This window comes from Agelaius tricolor, unplaced genomic scaffold, assembly GCF_023055355.1.
Source record: "Agelaius tricolor isolate 1412-34295 unplaced genomic scaffold, bAgeTri1.0.p SCAF_4, whole genome shotgun sequence".
In the NCBI taxonomy this organism is placed as follows: domain Eukaryota; kingdom Metazoa; phylum Chordata; class Aves; order Passeriformes; family Icteridae; genus Agelaius; species Agelaius tricolor.
The window spans coordinates 23,806,200-23,828,489 of NW_027269264.1; the positions used below are offsets into that span (position 1 = coordinate 23,806,200).

Consider the following 22,290-nt stretch of genomic DNA (forward strand, 5'->3'; position numbering starts at 1 on the left):
AAGTTCTTATGAGGGGAAAAGCTATGTATTTTGAGGTAACTGAGTGGAGGAGGCCTTGGTAACAGAGAAAAATCAAACTCATATAATAAGAGGTCTAAAGAACTAAATGTTCCTTTTTTTTTAAAGAGAGAATTGATTTTGTCCCACCAGGAAGGAATAGCTGATTGGGAAGCTGAGAAGAAGATTAAAACTCTCATGTTCAAATATGGAAAGTAATAATGGGGAAAATGTACTTCTTGTTTTCTGTTAAAGAGGAAGAGAACAGAAAAAGCCTGCAGGATCAGATAATATTATTTATGAGTCAGTGTAGTTTCATAGTAATTTAGTTTCATAGTAATATATAGAAGAGATCTGGCAGTTGAGTAGAAATATCCTTGTTCTTTTGAATTTACTTTGTGTAACAGGTTCCCTAGACAACATCCCAAAGGTGAGTAGACCCTACAGTCTGCTCTGTTACCTCCTCTCAAATGTTGACAAAGCCCATGTAAAATGCTTTTCCAGGGGAAAGAAAAAAAAAAAAAAGAATTCAAACAGTTTGTAGAAACTTTGTTTCTCTTCTCCTTTGTCATTGATGAGGGGAAAAAAAAACTTTATGGACTATCAAGGATGTGGGAGTGAAGACCTGCAAGTCTTTGAGTATCTTTTGTTTCCTAATTCTGTAGATCTTGCAGGACCTAACTCCAGAGACAAAGTTACAATTTGATGTGATTACTTCTTATGGCAGGATGGAGTCTGTGGCTTGCAGAGGTGGTCCCCTCTTCTATCCCAGTGTATTTGGGATGTGGAAAGTGGGAGATCTGAGGAAGGTTTCAGAAATAGGTATTTTTAGCTGGACTGCTTCTCTCATCTTCAGAAGGGAAAAAGTAGCCTAGGAATGAGAACTGCTGGCCAGGGTGGCAAATTGGACAGATTAAATTAAGGAGTTCTGCTGCACAGTGCATTAGTAAGAGCTTTGAAAGGGAGGCCAAGCCATGCTCCTAGGTCAGTGTGTCATATGAAGACACACTTTGTATGCTAGTACTTGACAACTGACTCACAGGCTGGGAGAGGGAGAGAGGGCAAACACAAAAAAAGGATGTAGTTGGTAGGAAAATAAGAGAAAAATATTGATGTAGCACTTGTTACATAGATCTTCATGGCATCATATAGACCCAGTCATTGAAAACTGCTGATTAGGGAGAGCAGTGGGCAAGAAAGCTACTAACCCATATGACAGTTCTTTTCTAGGTTTCTTAGACCAGAACCACTTTTCTAAATTTGACATTAACTCACTCAATTTTTTTAAGTTCCTGAGGTCATACACATACCTCTCTGTGCTTGAAATCAGCTAAAAGTTTAAATAACGTAAGAGTAGAGGTGCGCAAATTTGGGTATATCTCTGAATAGGCCAATAGATCTTGAGAAAACAGTGTGTGTAGCTACTGTGAAACTGTTTAACAAAATTCTGTTAGAAACTGTCTAGAAAACTACATGATTTATTTTGATGAAATCATTGTCTTTGGAAGCCCAAGAATTTTCTTCATAAATACTCACATATATATGTGCTATTGTGAGACTTAATATTGCTGTTCTTTGTCTATAATAGAGTCTGGTATCCAAGCTAAAGGCTAGAGCCAGTTGTGTTTTAGAAGCTGTAGAGGTGTTGGACATGGCCCAATTGTCCAGTGTCCTCTGTCCTGCCTCAGAAAACTTATTATCTGTTTATATTCCCAAATCTCAGAAAATGTGTCATCTATGTATGTATGTGCATATTTGTACATCTGTTCACATGCATACGACCGTTTACTGCCAAAGCTTACTCTTCCTCCACATAGATTTGCAGCACACCAGAAAGTATGTGCTTTCTCTTTCATACATTCCCTTCCTAAATTTTAGTTGCACAAATTGGAAGTGTTACAAATTTTAAGCCTGAAGTATTAAAATAAGGTCTGTTATCCAGTTGGTGACATGTGTGGACATGTGCTGGGCACCAAACTATTGATTTTGTGATTACTGAAGGACAGAGCTACAAATAACAGCTGGATGCTGGTATTTGTATTGCTGTGCAACAACAGAACTAATGAAGAGAATAGGAGGAAACAGCACTGAAAATCTGTGTTCTGTAGAAACCCACATTTCAGAAACACAAGAGCAAGGGAACAATGACTTGGTGGCAGCACTAGAATAATGGAACAGGATTCACCAGCATGTGGCTTAAGTTCTTGCTTCTGCACTGCTCTTTTGGCTGTGAAAATGAATGAATCCTCACTGTTGAAGGCTGGAAGTAATTACTTTACCTTCTGAGATCTTTTAAGCTGAAAATGTAGTTTGGTTAGATTGACTCTGTCCTTCTGAGAGTTACAACTTTAGATATGATAGGATCATTAGCATACATAATTTAGATACCAACTAAAATACTAGATACTTTAAATTGGTTGGAACATGAGCCTTTTACAGGCAACAGTTTCAGCTGGAGAGCAGCTGTGTATTTTATTATCACTTAAAGTAAATTAAGTTCTATTGATGACAATGTCAGACCCAGTTCAGGATATGATTTCTCTATGCTTCCTACTAAAATCCATATAGAACTTGTAAACTTGCAGTGCCAAAATAACTGAAGTATAATTTAAATACAGTAGGTTTAGACTGAACATTCACCATTTCTACTAACTTTTAAAAATATTTAATTATATAGCTATTTTTTTTTAAATTTTCATTCTATGCATTTTAAATCACCTGTTCTAAAACAGGTGATTTATCTTGGTAAAGAAAAAAGATAGTCAGCAGTGAAAGACCAGCTCTGACTTGGTGAACATCTAAAATTTCTTTCCATCTTTATTTTTAATAGTTCCTACCACAAGGAATGCAGCCAGTATATGATAATATTGATTAGTAAAAGGTTCCCCATCTTCTTTTAGGTGGGGATCACAGACTAAGCCGTCCTTATTTTCTTTTAAAGAAGTGGAAATACAAAGTTGACTTTAAGAAAACTGAATTTCTCTTACAGGACCACAGCGGGATGCACAGGCAGCACGAGAGTTCATCCTGAAGATGTTCGTAGACCTGAATCCAGACAGTGACAAAATTATCTACTCTCACTTCACATGTGCTACAGACACAGAGAACATCCGCTTCGTCTTTGCTGCTGTCAAGGACACAATCCTACAGTTAAACCTGAAGGAGTACAACCTGGTCTAACTGTACCTGGGGCATCCTCCAAAACCAACTTTCCATGATTGAAGATATACAAGAGGGACTGTATTATAATCTGTGAAAACAATTTGCATAATACTAATTTATTGCCGGCCTGGACTCTGTGAATGTCCACAGAGTTTGTAGTTAATATTATGATTTTATTTAAAGTATATGGAGGAAAAACAAAAGATGCTGAAGTACATTCACAGCACATTTCCTCATTTTTTAGGTAAAACCATGTGACTCAATGTGTTTCAAATTCTCAGTCGTACATTTACAAAGGATAGCAATTTTTTGCTATTGAAGCAAAATCAAGCTGGTTTCCTCTTTGCCTAACCCTTTCTCTTCCCCTCCTTTCCTAATCCCCTTATCTTTTAAAAGGTACAATGGCCTTTTTTTTCCCCCAGTTGCATTCCTGGGTGAAATATTTTCTGTTGAATGATTCGGTCAGGAAAACATTATCATCACTGTTTAAGTCATCAGTATGACTTAAATTTTACAGTATGTACTTTGAAGGATCAAAAAGTATTGATACTGTGATTTTTAAATTCTTTACATGGGTGTCTTCATTCTGTCTTCACTTCTGAGACTAGAATATTTCGATTGCAAAACATAATTACAGTTGTCTAAGAATAATAAATGTAACCATAGTTTTACAGTTAAGAAAGGTGCACAGAAGACAGTTATGAAGTAATTAAGACACAATCTGGGATGTACATGGAATATGTTAGAACCTCTTTTTAATTGCCATGTGCCATTTTTTTCTCTCTTCTTTTATTCACAAATGCCAAATAGAAAAGTCGTAGACACTACATTTTCCTCAGTGGCTGGTTTTCTCAGTTGTGTGGGGTGTTTTCTCTTATGTTAGAGCTTTTTTAAGTGTTTGTTTTCCACAGAAAAAAATTATTTTTATTGTACAAAATTCATGTTGCCAAATCTGGCTTTTTATAAAACCAATGCGCTTGAAACATAAGATACTGATTGAAATGCCAAATGGATGGGTTGGGAACTGACCTGATTGAATCAACTGCCAAATGATTAACACACACAGTTTCAGCTCATGTGTTCCCTTTTTTAGAAAGTGTACCATTTTCTAATGCCAAAACCAACATGTAAGTGAATATTCTATAAGGTGTACTGTGCACCCGCATGTAGTCTAGTAATTTAAAGACAATTTAGATCTCTCATTTTGTAAGTTATGACATGAGATTGTTTTCTGTAATAATGTCAAGGCACCTTCAGTTGTATTACAAGAAGTTATTGATGAGAGATCACTTTCAGGAATCTTTTCTGATAAGGTTGATTGTTAATTGATTCATAGGCATTTGATAGGCTTTAATGCAAAATAGCCTTTCTCAATGTTCTTTAGGAAGAGATTTATAAATGTAAATGAAGCAGTGACAAAATCATTCTTGAAATTTAAATGTGCAATTTTTAACAAACAAAAGTGCAGCACATATTGATGAGCCTTTATTCCGCAGCTTAGGTTGAAGGTTTTTTGACCAGGTGCGTGATTGCTAGCAAGAAAAGTCTGTATAGAGTTCAGACATGTAATTGGATTGATTATCTATGATGCCAGCTGGCACTAGAGTGCACTTAATACAAAAACGGCTGCCACATAGCAGCAGATGGGAGGTGGAAAAAAGAATGGTTTATTAGTTGATTACCAAAGTTAACAATAAATACTAATGAGATATTTTTCATCCTTAACCCTCCCAAATTCAAAAGAACGATAATAAGAACAGTTAGTATTTTTTGCTCCCTCTTAAAACACCTTGTAATTTAAAACTGGTTGTAGGTATAGTGCAATTATGAATGCTATAATCATTGTACATACATATATATATATATATATATATGGCAGCATCCATATTGGCTTTGTAATCATTAATTTTTGGCAAATTGAATGTGCTGTATTGATATGTATCTATGTAATTGTATTGTATGTCTTATAGCTAATTCACATTTTAAATAATGTTATTTTATTTACTTTTTTAAGAGAGAAGAATGTAAATTTTGTCAGTTTATTTCTGACTAGGGATTCGTTGTTGTTTTTATTTGCAAAACAAAATACTATAGTACAGAGCGGTACTAGAATCGTGCTGTATAAAATCATTTGCACATTCCTGAGTAGAAGTAAATTGGAGACACCAAGACAGAGATGATTCACATTCAAAACAATGCTCAAATCTTGTCAGGGCTTTATACAGCCGTAGAAAACAATCCTATTACAAGAACTTATGCTATTATATCTCATATTGGAACATAAACTTTAACTAGAAATTTCGGGTTTTATTTGACTGATTTGCATTTGGTTATTTTCACTTTTCTGATAGTTGTATTGGAAAAGTAAATTCAGAGATATTTCAAACCATTGTACCATAAGTACTAATGCATATATGCTGTTGCCCTACAAATACCATCATAAAATGCAAAACATCAGATCAGTCTTTCAGAAACTGTGGAAACCTTAGGTATAAAAACAACAACCAAAAAGTCACTATTGTTAACGATTTTAAGGAGTTAAAGTGTTTTATTTAATGAAGCTAAAGCAGGTAGATGTAGATTATAAAAAGTGACACTGACATTCTGAATAGGGGATCAGAACAGTGATTCTTTCTTACATACAGCTTAACAAAATTGGTCCTGATCATGCTGTAAATGCAACATGCTGCAACATGCAGCTTCTGTTTTCACAGTTCCACTGTTGATAATATCCCTTTTTTTAACCTGGGAATACATTGCCCACACTGAATTCAGTGCTATAAATGGAACTGTGGCCAAAAAAGGAAGGGGCAAAAAACAAAAAAAAAGAGGGGAAAAGAAAAAAAAAGACAAAAGAAAAAAAATACAAACACAACCAAACAAAAAGCCTAGACTGTGGTGTCTAACAAATGTTTGGGGTTTTTAAATTTGTTTGGTTTTTTTTTCTTACGGGATATTGGGTGGGGGAGAAGGAAATGTGGTTCCAAGTTTTGTATAAAAACGAAACAAAAGTTTACTCATGCTTTATAGTTATATTGTGATTGCAGAAGTTTTCAAGAGTGTGTGCCACTGGGCTATTTTCTGGTATTTTTTAGGTAAGTTGAACCTGTGGCAATGTTTAGATAATTTGAGCATGTTCTGGGGAAAAAAAAATATTTGGCATGCTGAGGCAAGCTTTACATGAATCACCTAACACAGCATTGCAGTATGACAGTTTACAAAACATTTTCTTTTTAAATAACACAGCTGTTCCCACTTGTAGTATATTCCATTGTGGTGGTGGTGGTGGTGTTGCTGTTGTTTTAATTGGTGGTTACTACTATGCCTTATAGTGCTTAAGTCCAGAAGTTTGTGCCTCTAACATGAAGCTGAAGGCAAAAACATCAAGACAGAAACCCTTTTAACTTTGCCAAAATGATATGTTTTCTTTGAATGTTATAAATGGGGAGGAGGGAAGGAAAATGTCTTGGGAACCTGTGTATTCTAATGTTCACTAGCACAAGAAAGCTGTCATATGTGTTTTACAGAAACCTGGAACTTGCCTTTTTCACAAATTAACTGTCGCTGTCCTTACAGATGTAGGATAATGCAGCTATAAGGGCAGTTTACTTTTTATAATTCAGTCTCTTTTGATTGTCAAGGTGTATGGACTGTACTTTTTAATCATACTGCCACATGATTGTGAATCACTTTTTAAAGTTTGAAAATGGAGAAGAGACTTTTAATGCTGGATAACAGTCAGAATTGACTGCATGATTTGCAAAAACTCTATATGGGGGAAAAGGGCTGCATATAGATTTTGCTAGACTCCCAGCCTTGAGTTGTAAGGTGCAGAAGACTTTCAGATTACTCAACCTCATGACCCTTTCCTTGTTAAACATTCTTCCCAAAAGAATGAAATATTAGGAGAAAACAAGTACATGTTAATCCACATGAAAAAAAATAAAATTTAGACATTTAATTTATTACATGTGCTGCTATTCTTGGAGATCTGTGCATAGTTATCCTGCAGACTATTACATTAGTGAACTAATGAAGTGTTCACAGCATATTAACAAGGCCTACACATGACCTACCTCTAGTTAAGAGATTAGTAAAGTAGCTACGTTTTGGAGAGACTGACATAAGTAATTTAGAAAACTTAAATGTCCTGGTATTTAATTAACCATGGTATTTTAGAAATTGACGCTTTTACAAATGCGGTCCCTCTTTTGACATAAACCATAAGTTCTAGAATTTAATAGACATTAAACAACTAAAGCCTTACCAGCTTGTTAGTTTAGTAGAAGTCTTGCAAAACAATAGCTTTAGTTTGAGAAGTGGAGCTACTGATATTTCCTCTGTTTTGCCTTCTGGTTATCTGTAGCATTTTGAGTTCTGTCAGTCATACAAGAATTTTTTCTATCTAGTCAATACATTGGGGTCACAATTTAGATGATAAAAGAATTTTACTCTAGGTTTATCTTGAGCTTTTTCACAGTAGTCATACTGCAGGTAAGAAAGGAAGAGAGATTTTGAAAACAGTGTCAAAAGATACATTAAGTTTTATGTAAATTATTTGAAGTTTTTTTGCTCTCAAAATACAGTTTAAACTGGTTTCCTCATTTACCATGCTGCAGGAAATCCTTATTTGACCAGCTATTAATATTTTTTTTCTTTTAAGGAAGGGATGTCAGAGGCATTTTTAAACTTGAGTATTTAAAATAATATTTGCTGTTCTTAAAGTGTCACATAAGTGCATGTATTGTGTGTTGCTTGAGGGATGGAAAAAGTTTTTTTTAAAAAACTAATATTGTACAGTTTCTGCCCCTCAAAAATGTTGATGGTTAAAAATACAGTATTTTTTGCTATATCTTCATACTATAGCATCTTCATTCCTTGAAATTTAGTTTTTCTGGAATATTTGGACTTATTGTTCTCCCAAAATGATTCTTATTTGGTCAATGCTGGAGACATGTATTACTCTAAAATTACTTTTTAATTATACATGCTCCATCATCATTGTCTAAATATTACAATTTCCAGAGTATCTTTGTTACAGCCAGATGTTCAAAACATTTAGGGTTTGTTACAGCAGAGAAGGTAATTTGACAGTATTATAAAAGTTTTGGAGTTTTTTTGGCTTTTGTACAATGGAAACTCAGAAGCATGGGAGAAAAGAAATAAAACCTATGTCTCAGGAAAAGAAAATTCATACTTTGCAGACAGGAAATTTTCTTAAGGCGTTTTGGATGATTGCAGTACTACTGCAAGAGTAGTTAGTGTTTCTTAGATCTTTTTGTTCACCTATGTCATGACAGCCGTAACAGAAAGAGGCCTCTGTGCTACTTTTCAGGAGTTTGACTCATACCTGGTCAACAATCAGTGGATCTGAGATCGTCATTACTGAAGAAATAGTATTTCAGGCAAGTTGGAAAAATTAGTTGGTTCTCTATTAAGTGAACAAAACAGTTGGGGTAAGAATCCTTACCTCAAACAGAGTGCAAACCGTTTGCCTAAGCAAAGATAAGAGTGAATGGTTCCTCATTTTTCTTTCCAGTTGCAGAATGTATGGGAGAAGGATCAGTCACTAGGAAAGGATTAATTTTATGTCTGTGTCTCAGTGAAGATAATGCCAACAAACTACAGTGTCATTGTGACCTTTAGATATGTGAAATAGATGTAGAAGCTGTATCTGTGTGATAAGTTGTGCAGACTTGTGATTAAAATCTTACATCAGATGCTATGATCATCTCACCCAATTACCAGGCACTTTGTAGGATACTGTCCCAAACATCTAGGAGTTCCAGAATATTTAAAAAATATTCTAAAAATGCACAATTCTCAGTTCCTCAGGAGCACATCTGATATCAGTATCTGATACGAAGGCACCAGACCCCCTCTCACAGCTCATTACTGTTAAAAGGAGCTACCCTCCAAGACCTCTGATCCTGGTTTTCTTCCGCTCAGAGCTTTCTCTCCCTTATGTCAGCCCTGCTGCTTTGTCAATGAACTGGGTGGAAAAACAACCAATTTATTTTTGCTCTTCTTGCTTGGCTGCTTTATTAGTCTAATTTTCAGGGCTTTCAGCCAGTTTGGCTGACCAGTGGTTCCAAGAAGTGCTAAGCTGACCAAGTGGAAGGGGTAGAATTGTGTGGCCCAAAGGCTTAGAAATGAGGAAAAAAGGGAGTAACACTTTCCTTCCTGAAAACCTCATCCTAGTGCTGTAGTTTCTAAACCCTTCATTTTATGCACTATTAGCTATTCTGGCTTGGAAGTGTTGCACTTTTCATTTTTAAAGGCCTTGATTGCATACTTATTCTAAAAAAAAAAAAAGGAAACTGCAAAACAAGGAAAACTCTTGTTCCCCTTTAAGAATCACAAGTTTCTGTGTACATAGACTAAATGAAACTGTAGTCAGGACTGATGACTGATCAGAAAGAAATCAAGCTTAGTGTTAAGGATAGAAAAATACAAAAATTGGACTTTTATTCATAGCACCAAAAAAACCTCAACACATAGCAAAACAAAACAAAAAAACCCCAAACAAACCAAAACTTGTTTTTTTCCAGTAAGCTCTAAAAAGAAGATGTTTTCTATCTTATTTAAAATGCTGTGTTGCTGGGCATGATATTCAAGGTTTACTGTGTTTTGTCCAAGGCACTTCTTTCTCCATTCACATTTATTTAATATCACACTCATTAATTGCTTCCTCTTCCACTCTCATTAATTGCCATCTAAAGAAAATACAGTATTGCTTTATGTATGTGCACTCTGGAATACTTTCTGATCCTTGTGAATTAAATGTAAATTGGTCTGGTAAAATTCAACAACTGCTGATGTGTAGTACAGCTGAAGAGGAACACACTTTCTGCTTAATCTTCTTCCTCCTGCCATTTTGTCTTGATTATTTTTTGATATCTTTATCCTGTTTGCCACAAAGAGAAGGTTTCTTGACATACCAGATTCAGTTCTGGAAGTCATTGCAGAGTTGATCATACTGGCTGCATTAAAGACAAATTGTGAATAAGAACAGCTTCAGAAGGTTCCTGTAATCAGAGGAAGATACAATTAGCCTTTTGGACATGCATTTCAGAAAACTGTAACACCATAGTTGGAGTACAATCATTTGAACAATGTAGTAGGCAAACATGGCCCAAATGTTGCCATTTTAGTATGTCATTTTGCATTGTCAGTAGAGAGCTGTTTGCTAAGATGTTGCTGAAAATTTGCCTTTTTTCCTGCAGTCCTGTATGAGGCGGTTAATGCAATAATCAGGCTGGCACTCAACTGAAGAGATGCATTAATTTGACAATAAGTTCAAATGTATTCTTGCAGAGACTATTGCATAAGATTACTTTATATGATGCTAACAACAACAACAAAAAAGATACTTGCATGCATGCAGTAAATATTTAAGATATTGCACTTTTATACATTTATTATGAAGAGGAATCACTCTCTCCCTAAAAATAAAATTCCATTTATCTCACAATGAAGTATCTGGAGTCTCTTAACAATTGTCAATTACTTGTGCACACAAGTGTGATTATTGTATACTAGAGGTTAATTAATCTGTTGTCACATGCTGCAGAATACTTGGTTTATTTCAAAAGCTTTTGGAAAAGCCAAGTAATGTTTTTATTAGTATCTTGGTGACTACTTTTCTCATGTTTTTAGAAGAACACTCACAGTTGCTGATAAGACCTGATTTATTTTAGCTCAAGAAATTAACTGATTTATTATCAAAGTTTTTTATTCAAGTGCTTTAGAACTTCACTGTTTCACCTCACTTTGCTGAAGTTAACCAACCTGAGTGTAATTGAGAGGCAAAAAGCTAGATATAAATGTAGTCAAATTTGATACTTCCCTTGCATAATAATCTTTTAATGTACAAATAAATTACATTACTATAATTTAGCTGATGGAGCTATTCCTCTTGAATTGCAACAAGCTGTGGTGGTAGTAAAAAGAAATCAGTTGTCCTTATATACATAATCATATTATTCAGATTCTTTTCAAGATGTTGGAAGGGTTCAAATAATATTATGACTCATACATGTAAAAACAGCTTAACTGATTTTCAGTATTATTTAATGGTCTAGAAATTGTTGGAATACCTTGTAAGAAGTTATAGAACTGGTGCTACAAGTGAAAGATTTCTGTGGTTATGGATTAAATAATTCTCTTTTGATACATATTCAAACTTATACATGCTGATTTTATTTCTGCTAATATGAAACAAAAGCAATTCCACTCTAGATAGCAAAACATAGTCCTCAATTAAAAACCAGAAGGGCAAAGCATTACATAGCTAGAAGGTAAATACAGGGCTTAATCTAGATGATAGTATACAATGTAAATGAGCACGACAAATTTCCTAAGCAGAGAAAAGTTTATGTAAACTGAGAAATAATTTGTGAGTTGCTTAGTTGACTGTTCACTTGTTCAAGCTTAATAGAAAAGCATTTGAGATACTTTATTAGCATCTCTCTAGGAGACATCTTTAAACATTTTGAAGTTCAAAGCAAAGTAGGTTAAAAGCTCTTTCTCCCTTACTCTGATGTTCTGGAGTTGAGAAATACACACTCACACTCACAATACATACATTTCGGGATGTTTAAACAGATACTTCCGAATTGCAGCAGAGGGGGATAGTGAAACACTGCAAGGCATGGAAGGCAAACCTTATGTCGCCAGTCATGTAGATGAAATTATTTTGCCAGTTGATCTGCAAAATACACATAACTTAATTATTTCGTTTGTCTTCTCAGTAGAAAATATTATGGCTTCAGTATCCTAGAACAATCATTTTAATTCTAACTGAAGAGTTCTTAATTAACAACTCTTCAGTTTTTTCTAATGGAAATAGGGACAATTGTTGTCTTACCCTAGGTTACAAAAACAGCTTAACACCTTTCCTGAACTCTTGGTCATTCAATATTTGATTTGCTGTCTTGGAGAGCCACAAGTATGACCTTTATTTAGCCTTCTGTTGCACAGCAGGCAAAAAGACAGGTCCTAACCACAGGAAATTAATGAAAGGGCAGACAAATTTAGCTGCTGCAGATTCATTTTCTGCACTCTATTCATACTGACTTAGTCTTTGCTTTTAATAATTCTGTGACCGACTCAGTTTAGGAGAAAATAGTTTCCCTTGTCTGCCTGGTGGTCTTTTGATTAAAACTTCTATTCCACTCATATATATATATATGGAAAAGAAATCTGCTTCTCAGAAGAGGCTTCTTTTACAGCTGATTATCTGATATTTCCAAACATTAACTTGGTAATTGAAGGTCTGTAAGTCATAGAGGGTGTAGCATTAAAAGAAAGCGCGTATTTCCTTCATTTAGGCTGACAAGCATTATTTAAAATGCTTATGGGTACATGGAAATTGCTATTCAGTGCACAGCGATCACCTTGGCCTGCTGTGTCACTTGTGAACCCAGGGCCCTAAAGAATGGAAGTCATAGCAGAAAGTCATGGTGTCAGATGTTCCTGTGTTCAAAGGAAGAGTAGATATGCTGCTGCTTTTGTGGAACAAAATTTCTCTACAACAGAGATACCCATTTTCTTCCTTCTCCCTATCATTTTTATACATAAAAAACCAACCAAACAGCAACAACAAAAAAAGCAAAACCACCACACCCAACCACAAAAACCAACCCTAACAAACAAAACCTCCCAAAGGAGCTGGGAAGGCATATCACACACACACATTCCTGACAACAGTTTTCAGCCATGTTGTTTGAGCCTCTGAGTGCCCAGGTTTGCAAATATGACCACTGGCTGTTGATGTTGAGCCTGTAACTACATCCAGCCTGTAATGTCAGGCAGGATTTGATATGTGGTATGAAATATGTGGGTGCTGTTCCGTAAGAAGATGCCTTTCTCAAGTGGCAGGAGAAGTAAATACGTAATGACAGATGGCCATCAACCATCTACTAAGATCTATGGTGAGAACAGGCAATGTGAAGAATTCCACAGACCAAAGTTACTGGTACAGGAGGGGACTTTCTTATGGCAGAAAACTATTACACTTTAACCAAAAATACACTGGGAAAACAGCAGTGTGGCATATGTCATACCACTTAATAAAAGTTCCTTTGAAAATAAAAATTGTAAAGTCTGAGGTAATTTGCCAAGACTTCAAGGCTGTCATTAAATAAAACACAAGTTGAGAATATATCTGTGCATATACTACCTAGCAGTAAATTCGGGAGCTGTGACATTTGGAAAATGGCATATATAAATGACATAAAGAATGCAACACTAAGCCAATGACAGGCCGCACAATTTTACTTCTTTCATCATAGACAAGTACAAATGCTTTTAAGTACATTTTTCTATTTGTATGTGCACATTTCTATTGGCATAGCAAGCATATCCAGGCATTTTGTGATGACTGAGAGTGCCACAGTCTTACAGATAATGCTTACCTATGTAAAGAATTTTCAAGAAGTTATTGTAAAACCATTGTAATTTCATAGTTGTTAATGAAAACTACAAGTTGTATTTTGTTTGATTTTTTTTTTGTGTTAAATTAAACAAGTTTATTTTAAAAGTGTTTTCTACAAGAGCCTGACTTTCTTGATATTTTACATGAAAATATAGCTATGGTTTTGCTGCTGGCTGAAGAGGACTCGGTTTCACAAACTACAATGATAATGGGGAAATTATGCATGCTGTGGTCAAGAGACCAGAAGTACCTTGTGAGAGCCACGGGCCTCTCCTGACTCTGCCTCCTTGCCCTCTCCCCAGGGGAACGGCAGACAAGAGAAAGTGGGCCAGAAGCTTCCTGGCTGGGGCTGGTGCCAGTTTTAGGAGAAAAGCCAGAGCTGCCCGTGCGGTGCCGCCCGCGGGGAGCGCGGCTGGCCGGAGACACCGGCGGCTGTGGGAGGGGGTCCCGGGGACGCTGGCACCGGAGCCGGGCTCCGCACCCCGACCGCCCTCTCAGCCCGCGCTGCTCCGCTGCCGCCCGCACGGCTCCTGCCTCTCGCACAGCACCAGCAGCCCCCATCCCCGGCTGGGCCAGGCGGGACCACCACAGCCCCGAGCTGCCTCCGCGCTTCCCTGCCGGCGGTCCCGCAGCATCACCAATTCACACGCAGCTCGTGTCCCCCGCAGGCACACACACCCCGCTGCTCGGCAAAGCGACTCCCGCCTCTGGGGAGCTGCCACCATCCATGCGCTGCTGTCTCCACTGAAACATCCGCGGCGTCCGTCTGGCTGCAGGTACTGCCCTGTGACACAAGGTGATAGCAGGGCTTGGCAGAGCTGCTGCAGGTGCTGGGGTCATCCTCTCACTATTGGCATCCTCTCATCCGTCCTTTATTTCCCTGGATGGGAATTGTCCCTGTCCTTGCAATAAGCTGGGGTCACTTATTCATACTTGCACAGTAGACAGTATCAACCACCTATCCATGTACCTGTGTACGTATGTATGCATGCTTGTGTGTGTGTGTATTTATGTATGTATCTCTTCAGAAAGTTCATACAATTTAGAATCAGGATCATTTAGGTTGGGAAAACCCTTTAGATCACCAAGTCCAACCAGTGAGTGCAGCTGCCATGTTGACCACTAACCCATGTCTCCCTAACTGCCAGATCTACTCAGCTTTTAAATTTCTCCAGGGATAGTGACTCAGCCACTTTATGGGGCAGACTGTTCCAGTGCCTGACAACCCTTGCAGTGAAGAAGTTTTCCTAATACTCAGTCTAAATCTCCCATGGCACAACTTGAGAGCATTTCCTCTAGTCCTGTTGCTTATTACGTGGGAGACTGACCCCACTGCACCACAGCCTTCTGGCAGGCAGTTGTAGAGAGCCACAAGGTCTCCCCTGAGCCTCCTCTTCAGACTGAAAAATCCCAATACCTGGTATTTATTACTGGAGAGAAAGGAGAGTTCCTGGAAGTAATTTATGTACCTGATACTTTGAAGAAGCCAGTTTACAATAGCTTGGGAAAATTTTAAGTGATGTATAGAATAAAAAAGCACAGAGTTTTGCAAAGAAAAACCACAACTTTTAAGACAGTTACTAGATTAATAATGAAGATTCAGTAATAAGACAGATACTGTTGTATCATTTTTACTCAGTAGCAAAGGGAAGTGAAAGGCAGTACAACACAGAAAAAAAAATCTAGTCATAAATAATCAGAATTCAAGGGTAGGGAGTACAACAGTTAAAGGGAAGTTTAAATACCAAAGGACGAGGTAGCACCAAAAAGACAGATATTTAAGTACATTAGAATAATATTAGCAATGCTATAGGTCCTTCTTGGTTTTACCTAAATGGTGAAATATAAATATGAAGAAATTAGGAAGCAGGCATTCCATATGCCTATGTCTGGGATATGTCTGAAGGGAATATAGCAAGGTGCTGTCAAGTAAGTATGATTGAATACTTTCTAATCCATTTGTCACTAAGGATAATTGTGAAAAATATTGAGTAAAAATTAAAACAGGCCCAGATAGCCTGCAGCCAAAAATTTAAAAAAAATTTTTTTCATTTAATGTAAAATTTTAATAAATCAGGAACTCCAAGAGAAACCCCAGAAGAGTGGAACCATGGTGCTGTTGTGCTACAATGAGATGTAGTTTAACTAATTAAACACTGCCAACAATGAGCATAAGTAAACACCCTGATAAATTTTCAAAAATATTTGCTTGAATGTTTACTGAGTGCTTTATGATAAACGGAATAACAGTGATTATACTCAAGCTTCCTGTTCCAGCTCTGTCATGTTTGTGATGCGATCCTGTGGAATTGCTCTCCTGCTTTTTTTGTACAGTCAGTGGAGTTCACAGAGTAAAACCAGTCCAGCCAAACAGACTTTTGTGGGAGCTAATGCAGTTATTTTTGGTGAAGTTTAGACTACTGAAAAGAAACATAAAAACGTAAAACTTCATTATATTTGCTAGCGGAAAAAACACGTATTATTCTCCAGACAATATTTAATCCAATATGTTTCTAAGCTCCTCTGAACCTGCCGTTACTAATATATTTTTACAAGCATTATAAAATACTTAAATCTCATAGAAGACTGCTGCTAGAGCATCACTCTAACAGGAAATGGTGGGTTTAAACTCTCTGCAGATACAGAACCATTTATGCAACATTAATCTTAATTAGTGGTTTTAATCATAAAATGATGGAACTCTTTCCTTATACTTCAGGATTGCAGACTTATAATTATTGTGCAATAAACTGCTTTATTCCCCGACACCATAAATCTTTACAAAACAAAACATTAGTAAATACTAACATCAGCATGCACATGTGGATTTACTTGGGAAAATTATCCTATGTGACCAAACATTTAGGATTTCTGAGAGGTCCTGGACTTATCCTCTCACAAGAATGATTATATGAAAAATGCTTCCTCATTTGGTCATCCATAATGTATTTTTTACTTCTCTCAGGAGAGATAAGGTACACCAGCAGTTTTATTTTGCTCTCATAATTTCTTATTTGTTTGCAGCATTAGGATAGTGGATAACTTCACATTGCCAGATGAGATTAACCTACCATGAATTAGATCAGCAAAATCTGGCCATGATAGGTCTCGGACCTCTTGTAGAAAGAAGCTTAAGCTGCTGCTGGTTGTTTTCAAAGTATTCCTACTGCAAGGACAAGTTTTGCCTTTGAGAATTAGACTGCCTTGTGATTTTTATACAATTCATTATTCACATTCTAAGTGCTAGAATTTAATTCATATCCTTTAACCCAAGTATTTCTGTTGAAGGGTAAGAATATGTTAAATAGCATGCACTTGGAAGGTGGTTGAACCTGGGATATTTTCTCACTGCACCAGTATTTGGGGTCATTGAACCTGTCAAACTAGTTTGGGCCAGTAAGAAGGTTTCTCTGAATCTGTTCCTTTTAAGGAGTACAGCTACTGTGAGTTACTAAGCAATGACATGCACAAAGTACACAAAGTACGAAAGAAAATAAAAAAGTCAGCTGAAGTAAAACTTTATCAAAGTGTAAAATAGCAAAACAATAGAATAGCAAAACACATAGAAACTAAACCACCACCCTAAAGAGAAAGCCACACATGGTGTTAAAGCAAAATTAAGTTTATTTTAATCTCCCAGTTTTGGAAAATGTATAACAATTGAGATCTGTTTCTGTCTGAATGTCTGTGTCCTACATAACTCTTTGTTCCTAAGAAAAGTGGACAGAAAGCACTGCCAAAAAAAAATGTGTATCCATTTTTCACAGGTTAAAATGACCGTGCTCTATGAAGGCTCAGAAAAAATAAGAGATTTCTCATTTTTCAGTACTTCTTGAGTGAATGACAGCAGGATTTTTTATGGTCTTCTGCCACTACTCTCACTCATAGTAGGTATGAAAATATACATAGAATGTAGAAATAGGAAAATGTATCTGTAATTTAGGAGTAAAACAAAAATATTATTGGTATTAAGTATTCTGCTTTGAAGTCCCTTCTCCATATCAACAGTACCCAGAAAGCTGCTGTGAGCCATCAAAAAAGCCCCAAATAAACATTTAAAAATAGAAAAACTGCTTACTTCCCCATTGAACCTACATTAACACATTTTTGCTCATGTTTTTTTTCTAAAACATCATCTTCCCCAATCCTATACTCATTACCTTTTTTAATCAACGAGCTACTTCCATGTAAAGCACATCATGAAATACAAGCCTGTGAAGCATATAAACATTTCCTTCTGCTTCCTACCTCTACTCAAAATATCACTTCTCTTCCTGGTAGTTGCTACAGAGCCCTGCTTCATGGCCTTTTTGTTTGGTACCTTCTTGATTTAAAGATGTTCATCTTCATCTTCAAGAATCATAACAACAATGAAAAATTGAAAAGAAGAAGAGAGCAGTAAATTATTGTGTATGCCTCTGCCCTTGAGTAACAATACACAAGCAGAAGAAGGAGGGAACTACCTGTAGCTGTTTTATGATTTTGTTACAAGATATTCACTGAAAATTACTTCTGACCATTCTCCATGAGGCCAAACTAACTCTCACTTAGCTTAACAAAAAGGGGTGATTTACAACTTTTCCCAACTGCATGCGAGCACACCTTTTGAGCTAGTTTTCAGCAACATACGCATGTGAGACAGTGAGATGTTTGAGTTATAAAGATTTTTACATCATATCAGATATTTAAAAATTTCAAATCTACCCCTATAAAAGCATATTTTTTTCATTTTTGCTGACAGTAGAATTTTCATCCCTGATGGTATAATAAAATTTTATACTGTAATTAGCTCTCAACAAAAACTGTACTGACACCAATCACTTACCTACTCCTTTTTTTTGGCAGTCTTATCAAGATTGTTGTGAGTTCATATGCCTGAATGTCTGAGAGTAGGCATGACTCACTAATGGTGAATCAGCCAGAGGAGTTAAAAGGAAAAGAGCTTGATGCTTATATCTGGTCTAAGAAACACGACTGGCTGACGGATATTTTGGGTGGCTGTATTTCTCTTCAGTTGCAGTGCGCTAGTTTTGTCTGGGATAGGGTCAATTCTCTTCACAGGGGCTGGTATAGGGCTATGTTTTAGATTTGTGCTGAACACAGGTTGATTACATAGAGATGTTTTTGTTATTGCTGAGCAGGGCTTACACACAGCCTTTTCTGCTTTTCATGCTGCCACACAGGGGAGGAGATTGGAAGTGCATGGGAGGCTGGGAGGAGACATATCAGGGACAGGTGGCCCAAAATGACCAAAGGGATATTCCAGACCACTTGACATCCTGCTCAGTGCATAAAGTGGGGGAAGAAGGAGAAATGGAAGGATATTTGGAGTGATGGCATTTATTTTCCCAAGTCACCATTATGTGTGATGGGGCCCTGCTCTCCTGGAGATGGTTGAACACCTGCCTGCCCATGGGAAGCAGTGAATTAATTTCTTGTTTTGCTTTGCTTGTGTGCACAGCTTTCACTCTCCCTGTTAACTGCCTTCATCTCATCTTGTGAATTTTCTGACTTTTACCCTCCCAATTCTCTCCCAGTCCTACTGGTGGGGGAGTGAGTGAGTGGCTCTGTGGGGCTTGGCTTCAGGCTGGGGTTAAACCATGTCATGCATCAAGAGAGTTGTGGCAGAATTTTGACTTGAAAAGCCCCACAGGAGAAAATATTGACAGCCTTATAGTCTGCACAATTATATTATTCATCTACAGAATAACCAAACTGTAAATAGTGCAAGCTTATTGAAGAAAGTAGTAAGTAAGCTGGAAAAAAAGACAATTAGTGATTAGAAGAAAGCTTAAGCATATCACATAAATATTTGCTCCAAGAATAAATTGCCCAGAGGATTACCTACATTGTACTGACTTGCTCTTATATGAAGAAATATATGAACCAGAGTGTGATATGTTGGGAAATATTGCCTGAAAGTGTTAAACAAGTGTGTGGATATGACATTTGGCGATCTGTTTTAGTGGTGAGCATGGAAGTGCTGAGCCAAATGGTTAGACTCACTTCCACTAGAGGTCTTTTCCACCAGTTTTCATTTACAGTTCTATGAGTCTGTGAAAGTTCTCTGGCCTGTTAAAAGGTGCTATGAATAAAGCTGATAAAGATAGGACATACACAGAAAAATAAATTTAGATCTTGTTTTCTTTCCTCGGAGAGCCAACCTTAATGTGGGAACAGAGATATGATGTAAATTTTCCAAGTGATTAGCATAGTGGGAACTGTACTGCTGTGTACATCTTTCTGTTGTTCCAACAAAAAACCTAATTCTGACACTTATCTCAAACTGTATGTACAGGTCATCAAATGCTATTAAACAAGGCAAATATTTACTTGCAGTAGCAATTAGTAAAGTCATTCAGAGAACAGCCACATTTGTATGAAATTCCATGATCAGCAAACTCAGAGATCCTGACTTCTTCAAAACCTGCCATATCCTTATGTCAGGAAAATATTCTAAAAACTTACTATGAATAAAAACTACAAAAATATTTCACTTTTAAATTTTGAAGCAACTGTTATATAATTACTTACTCCTGCATATTTGCAAAGTTGGAGACAGTTGTTTTCCATCGACCTAGAAATACTAAGCTTAGATTTTAAAAAATATTTTATATTCAGGATATAAACACAAATAAATGCCCATGGGGAAAAAATCACCTTATGCTTGTTCAAATATTTGTTCATATTTCTATTTTCTAATGGTTTCACCTATCCCTGTTGCACAAATCAAAAGTTTGTTCCTTGTTATTAAAAGTGCTCAAAACTCAAGAAGTTCAAAAGTTCAAGTATCATTAGAAGGTTTGTTTTCTTTAGAATAAACCAGTAGAGAAAAACATGATGAGGGAAGACAAAGTAAAGTAACAGTCTCTAAGGAAAATTTGAATGCATACATGGAGAAAAAAAAAATTGAGGGGAAAAAACCCTATAACTGTTTAATTTTAGAATAAAATTATAAAAATAAAGTGTAATTACAAACCTGAGTACATAGCTTCTATGCAATAAATGTTTCTCCCCATCACAAAAAAAAAGAAAAAAAAAAGAAAAAATAATAAAAGGTTTTCTGCACCTGAAATAACATAGAAAAGATATTTTAAAATTATGTTTTTATTTTACTGAACTTCAGTACATTTAGAAGGTCATAAAGACTGTATTCTCCACTGTTTGCAAATCTGTAAATGAGCCTCAGACTCTGGAACATGGAGTATGACATACTGCTACATTAGCAAGTGTGTCCTTAAACAGCTATGGAATTGATTCTAGCCTGAGAACAGAAAGGGCTGAAATAAATTACTGAAGCCACGAAATCTTTAGCCTGAAGGAGTTCCCACCTCAACCACCCTCAGCACAGAGGTATATTTCCAACTGAAGCCCAAGTCACCATGCAGCCCTCTGTGGCTACAGTAGTTAGGCAGCTTGCTTGCAGTACCATGTCCTCAAAGGAGACAATAGTAATTGTTCTAAATCAGTGATTTGTGTATTAAGAAACATCAAACCTGCCTTTTGTAATGCTGCTGCTAATTGCAGACACCTGAGAGCCCCTGTCACTGCACTGCAGCTGCCCTGAATGATGCTTTGCTACTGCTGCAGGCAAGACCTGGGTGTGAGCAAAATTCCCAGACTGTATGCCTTAAAAACCACAAAACAGTAAGCTCAGTGCTAGATTCAACTATATCAGCAAAGAATGAAATACAGCTAAGTCCAAAAGAGCCCTCCAACATGAAAACTGGCCGACACCAATAGCAGGCACATGCCCCGCCTTTCAGCTTGCAGACAGCTTGGGGACCCAGAGCCCTGCTGCGACAGACACCCTCCCATCCCTCCTCCCCTTCCCCTTCCCTTCCCTGGTGCCTGAGTGGTTTTTCTGAGAGGAACCAAAGGCCAGCCCGCAGTGCCAGGGCACTCTGAGGACGCCGTGGTGTCCGGGGTGGTGGTGCTGAGGCCCAGCAGTCGGTGTCTGTAGGCCTGCTCCCTCCTGCCTCCCGCATCCGGCATCCACCCCACGCCTTCTGCCACCAGCTCTGTTTCACTGCTGCTCATCCCGGCCAGATGTCGGTGAGGGCTCCAGTGCAGATGAAGCTGACAGCTTTAAGCCTTTCTAGCCACTGCTATAAAACTCTACACAGATGCCAAACACACATCCAGTAGAATTCCTGCTGCTCTGGAACAGAGTGTGGGTGGAAATGAAGCCCACAGCACTGGCTGAAAGAAAACCAGATACTTGGAACTACCTGATACAAAATCCTAAACTAGGGGGAAGCAGCCTCAGTCAGGAAAGCTTTGCTTTTCTGTGGCAGCTGCTTGTGCCCCCACAGCTTCATGCAAAAGGTCTCAGGAGTCAAAGCTCCCAGTTTGGAGCTGTCTCTCTGCTCTAAGCAGCACCAGGGAAGTCTGTTAGCACAGTGAGCTGGCAGGACACTGTGCTAGTGCTCACACTCCTTTGCTACAGACTCTGCCTTCAGCTCCGACGCCCATGGGTCTCAAGGCTTGGCATCATGAATTATGCACCTCACCAAATAACCAATCAGGCTTCTGACAGAAAGTTGTCAGGAAGACTGAACAAAACTACAGATTGGGAACTAAGTTTAAACAGGCTTCTCTCAGTGTTGGATTACAAAACTTTTTAAAGGCAAAACCGATTTGAAAAAAAGAAAACCCCAAATAGTGATCCACCTTCAGTGTCATATATCTGT

The 22,290-nt window shown here is 37.3% G+C and overlaps 2 protein-coding genes across 3 annotated transcripts in view; both read left to right on the forward strand.

Annotated features, from left to right (window-relative positions):
- Positions 1–13,705, forward strand: part of LOC139588983 (guanine nucleotide-binding protein G(q) subunit alpha-like) — a 116,930-nt gene extending 103,225 nt beyond the window's left edge. The window contains exon 7 of the mRNA XM_071424884.1: positions 2,987–13,705. Coding sequence (XP_071280985.1) covers positions 2,987–3,177 — 191 coding nt within the window. The 3' untranslated portion in view covers positions 3,178–13,705. The remainder of the gene's footprint in view (positions 1–2,986) is intronic.
- A 64-nt stretch (positions 13,706–13,769) lies between these two features.
- LOC139588984 (uncharacterized) overlaps positions 13,770–22,290 on the forward strand; it is a 43,900-nt gene continuing 35,379 nt past the window's right edge. Inside the window, exon 1 of one of the 2 annotated variants that reach the window (XM_071424885.1) lies at positions 13,770–14,373. In XM_071424885.1, the coding sequence (XP_071280986.1) occupies positions 13,817–14,373 (557 nt within the window). In that variant the 5' untranslated portion in view covers positions 13,770–13,816. Of the gene's footprint in view, positions 14,374–17,372; positions 17,489–22,290 lie in introns of those variants that run through there. The other variant, XR_011678889.1, reaches the window with a different exon arrangement.